The sequence below is a fragment of the Loa loa genome (assembly GCF_000183805.2).
Source record: "Loa loa unplaced genomic scaffold supercont3.274, whole genome shotgun sequence".
Lineage (NCBI taxonomy): Eukaryota > Metazoa > Nematoda > Chromadorea > Rhabditida > Onchocercidae > Loa > Loa loa.
The window spans coordinates 53727-58026 of record NW_018108454.1 but is presented as its reverse complement, the minus strand read 5'-3'; the positions used below and the strand labels follow the sequence as shown (position 1 = coordinate 58026).

The 4300-nt window shown below is 24.7% G+C and overlaps 1 protein-coding gene across 1 annotated transcript; it reads left to right on the top strand.

The window, feature by feature from the left end:
- Nucleotides 1–956: 956 nt before the first annotated feature.
- Nucleotides 957–3601, top strand: LOAG_13079 (growth factor independence; the record flags this gene model as incomplete). The annotated part of the gene is made up of 4 exons (XM_003148590.1): nucleotides 957–1265; nucleotides 1842–2055; nucleotides 2939–3130; nucleotides 3426–3601. 4 exons carry the CDS (start codon nucleotides 957–959, stop codon nucleotides 3599–3601), a joined length of 891 nt encoding a protein of 296 aa, XP_003148638.1.
- Nucleotides 3602–4300: the final 699 nt, after the last annotated feature.

Below are 4300 nucleotides of genomic sequence, written 5' to 3'. Positions count from 1 at the left end.
ATTATATTCGTGAATGGTTCGAACTGTTTAACAGATTTTTGAAATTAATTACTCATTATAAAATAATGATATTAGTACTTTTTAAGAAATATCATCAAATTATGTTAATTGTTTGCAGTAAATAAGCAATAATTATTAAATTTGAAAATTTAATCATTCCTATCAAATCAACAATAGTATTTTATTAAGTTAGAATTACTGTGTAAAATTAAAGTATTTTAGATTATCGATTACTTTTATCATTCACAATGTAGTCAAATTCCAAAAAAAAAAAATTAAGTACTTAATTTCAAAAATTTAAAATTACAGCTTTAATTCAATTCGTGTTGTATTATTCTAGCGTCATTTCTTGTATGATAAAAAAATGAAGTTTAATTTATATTATATTGATAACTTTGATTGATCAATTCCAATATCTGAAATAAAAATGATGCGATAGAGTACGGTAGATAGATTAAGATTGAAAGAGAGAAGAGAAGAATGAGAGTGAGACAAACAACCAATGGCATTGCAGTGATTTGTCATAATCAGTGTCTCCTTGAAGCATTCCCACTATTACTAAATGTCGCATTCATCTCTTCCTTTTTTAATTCCAATATTTATCCTTTTACTAATCAATTAATTATTCCATTTGCGATTTATTTTCGTATTAATTATTTAAGTAATCATTCGATTGATAAAGAGAGAAGTTTTGAATTTAATCGTATTTCAATTTTAAATCAATTTTAGAATTCATTTGCAGATTGCATAATTTATTGCAAATGTAACTAAATAAGTAGTTGAAATGATACGATAAGACTTTATTTGCAAATAAAAATTTTTCAATTTTAGGAAAAATTTAAAACTTAAATTGGATTAGGAAAAGAATTTGTCAGAAAAAAAAAGGTTTATGGCGGGATTTTCCTTAATATTGCAATATATTGAAATAACAATCAAAATTTGCAGCATATCATCCGATGCAAGCACTGCAGCAAAGTGCATTTCCTGCACGACAACTCTATCCATCCTTGTCTAACAACAGTGAAACTGCAACAGCAAATTCGAATGCGAGCCAAATTGCATGGAATATACATTTACGACAAGTAGCATTGAACTTGATGACATTGCAAAGGTTGCAAGCTGCAAGTAATGTAGAACGGGTTATTCCTGAAAAACAATTATATCCAATACATATTGCTTCTGCTGCAGCTGCAAGCAGTGGAGAAAGAAATATGCAATCTTGCGCGAGTTGCAACAAACTATTCATTAATACATATTCCTTAGAAGTAAATCATTTTACCTTACTCTTCACTTTCAATTAAAAACTTTCCAAGAAAGTTTTAAAGTCGTTGAACAAATTGCTAGTCATTTTCATACTTTGAATTTGTAATTTCATAGAATCAAATTAAATAATCAATAATTCAAATGGTATTTTTAAATGATTTTGAAATGACAGCATCATATTTATTATCAATTAATAGCATAAACTAATAATTCATTGATAATATCAAATCAAATTAAATTGTTTATGAAATGAGTTATGCATTTATTAATATCTTTCTTACTTAAATTTTGGGTAAGAAAAACAATACTGATAAGCAAAAACGATATAAAATGATATTTTATAGGAATGTATGAGTTGATAATCTAATTTATACATTATGATAAGATTGCTATTAGAGAAATCATTTATGATAAAAAGAAATTTTAACGATAATTTAAATATGGCAAAAATTATTATTAAATGTATTTTAAATAGGAAAAAAGAGAAGAATAATGTGAGGAAGTATGAAAATTTTTATTTTCAAACTATTAATTTTAAATTTAAAATTTTAAAAAATACTTTTTTCTTTTCTTTTTAGCAACATATACTTGAACAACACAATCAATGCTCAAAAATATCCGCTTCTGAGAAGCAATTCGAATGTAAGCAATGTGGAAAAGCATTTAAACGTTCCTCAACTTTAAGTACTCATTTACTTATTCATAGTGATACAAGGCCATATCCATGTGATTATTGTGGTAAACGTTTTCATCAAAAATCAGATATGAAAAAACATACATATATTCATACAGGTAAATAAATTTCATTCATTTAGTTATTCATTATTTCAATTATTAATTATCTCGATATATTCTGATGTTGAATTTCTTTTTAAATATGACTGAAACAATAGCTATAAAGTAGTATTTTACCATTTTTTCATCAAATCAAATTTTAATTAAAAATCTTATATGTCTTTTTTCTTTCTCTTTTTCCCTTTTCCGTCTTTCCATTTTGTTTTAAAATAATACAATAAATTGAAACGATCAAATATGCGAAAATGATCGTAAAATCCGAATAAATTTTATAATATTCATGATAAATTCAAATTTCAGAAAAACAAAGAAAAAAGAAAAAGAAAACGATTTTTTTGAACTTAAAATATTTCATTTTTGACAAAATTTTAATGCAATGATAAATTTGAAATAATTGAATGAAACATTTCAATTCATGCAACCACTCCAATTTATTAATTACTATTTAATTTATTTTATATTTATGTTTGATTTAAATCGCAAACGAATTATCGATAACAAAGGCATCCATTTTTATGACTTCAATTTTATTATACTAACATCTGTTGAGCATTTAATTCATATTTTACTGAATATGACAAATTAATTGAATCAAAGATGAATGTATAACTGATTTAAAGAATGTTTAATCAATAGAAACCATCGATTAAATATTGTTTCATTTCAACAAATTTTCCATTCTGATAATACATAGAATACTTTAGAATATTTGCTAATTAGTAAATACTATAATTATTAATTTTAGAAGAAATTAAAGAACAATTATGGTGCTGCATGATAAACCTTATAATTAGTGATTGTAAGAAGCAATTAGTAATTTATTACTATACATTAATTCCATTTAAAACTATTACAATATCATCTCTCATATTTTTACCAGGTGAGAAACCTCACAAATGTATGGTATGTGGTAAAGCATTTTCTCAATCATCCAACTTAATTACACATTCACGTAAGCATACCGGCTATAAACCGTTTTCATGTGATATTTGTGGCAGGACATTTCAACGTAAGGTTGATCGTCGTCGGCATCGTGAAAGTCATCATTCTAATGAAATTTGCATTCATCGATGTTTGTTCTTGTTCTTAAATTTTTTTTTTAAATTTTAATTTAGTTAATTAGGCTAATTATCTTCGAATAACTATGAAACTATGAAAATTATGATAATTATGATGCAAACTGATCAAATCATTTCAATATATTTCATCAATTACTTGTCGATTATTTATTTGAGAAAATCATTTGAAACGAATTATTCCAACTTTAGTAAAATTATAAGAACCTTTTTATCCGATAAAAATTTGATAAATATGATTAAAATATAATGAGAAATGAATAATTGCAAATATTAATTTCTGAATTTTAGCACTAAGAAATAGTATCGATCAAAGTGCTTCAAATAATTATACAAATTTGATGAGCCAATCATCGTTCGTGAATTCGAATCATCTTGAAGCACCAAATAATGCAATTCTGAATCCGAAACCGGTGCGTTTTCTCATGCCAGAATCTGATGAGGCATTAAATCTTAGCTCAAGATAGTAATTATATCAAATATATTTTATTATTTCTTTACATTTTGTCATATCGTTGAATATTCAAATTTATTAGTTATTATTAATTTAGCATATTGCATATTTAATTTAGCTGTAATACCGGTGTCTGTAAATATCCGTTTCCATTGGAAATTTGAAAATTTAAACAATCAGGATTTAAATAATAAAATCAATCAGTTTTAATTATTCCGAATGATAATTGTTTTTATCATAATTATTAAAATATTTCTTGAAAAATATGGTAACAAAGCTTTCAATCAATTCACATATCAGGTAGTCTTTTTTTTGCATATTCCTTTGTGTATATAGAAAAATGTTCAACATATAAGTACTCAAAAATAATCTTGAAAAAAATGTTTTAACAAAACAATGTTATGATGGATATGATAATGAAAATGATGATAATAGTAATGATAAATAATGTGATAACTGTATTCATAAGTGATAAAGAGAGTGTGACAGTGTGACACTATGATGGAATATTTCTTCCATTCATACATTTGAATCCAAAATAAAAAATAAAATAGATTTTTTTGCGTCGGTAATTTAAATTTTCTCATAAATCTATGCCAATTGAAAATTCACAAAAATATATATGTATATATCTTTAATCAATACATAGCTCTATAGGGCGGAATGCAAAACTTTCATCCAAAAGGAAAAAAGAAATGGAAAAAAAAAAGCG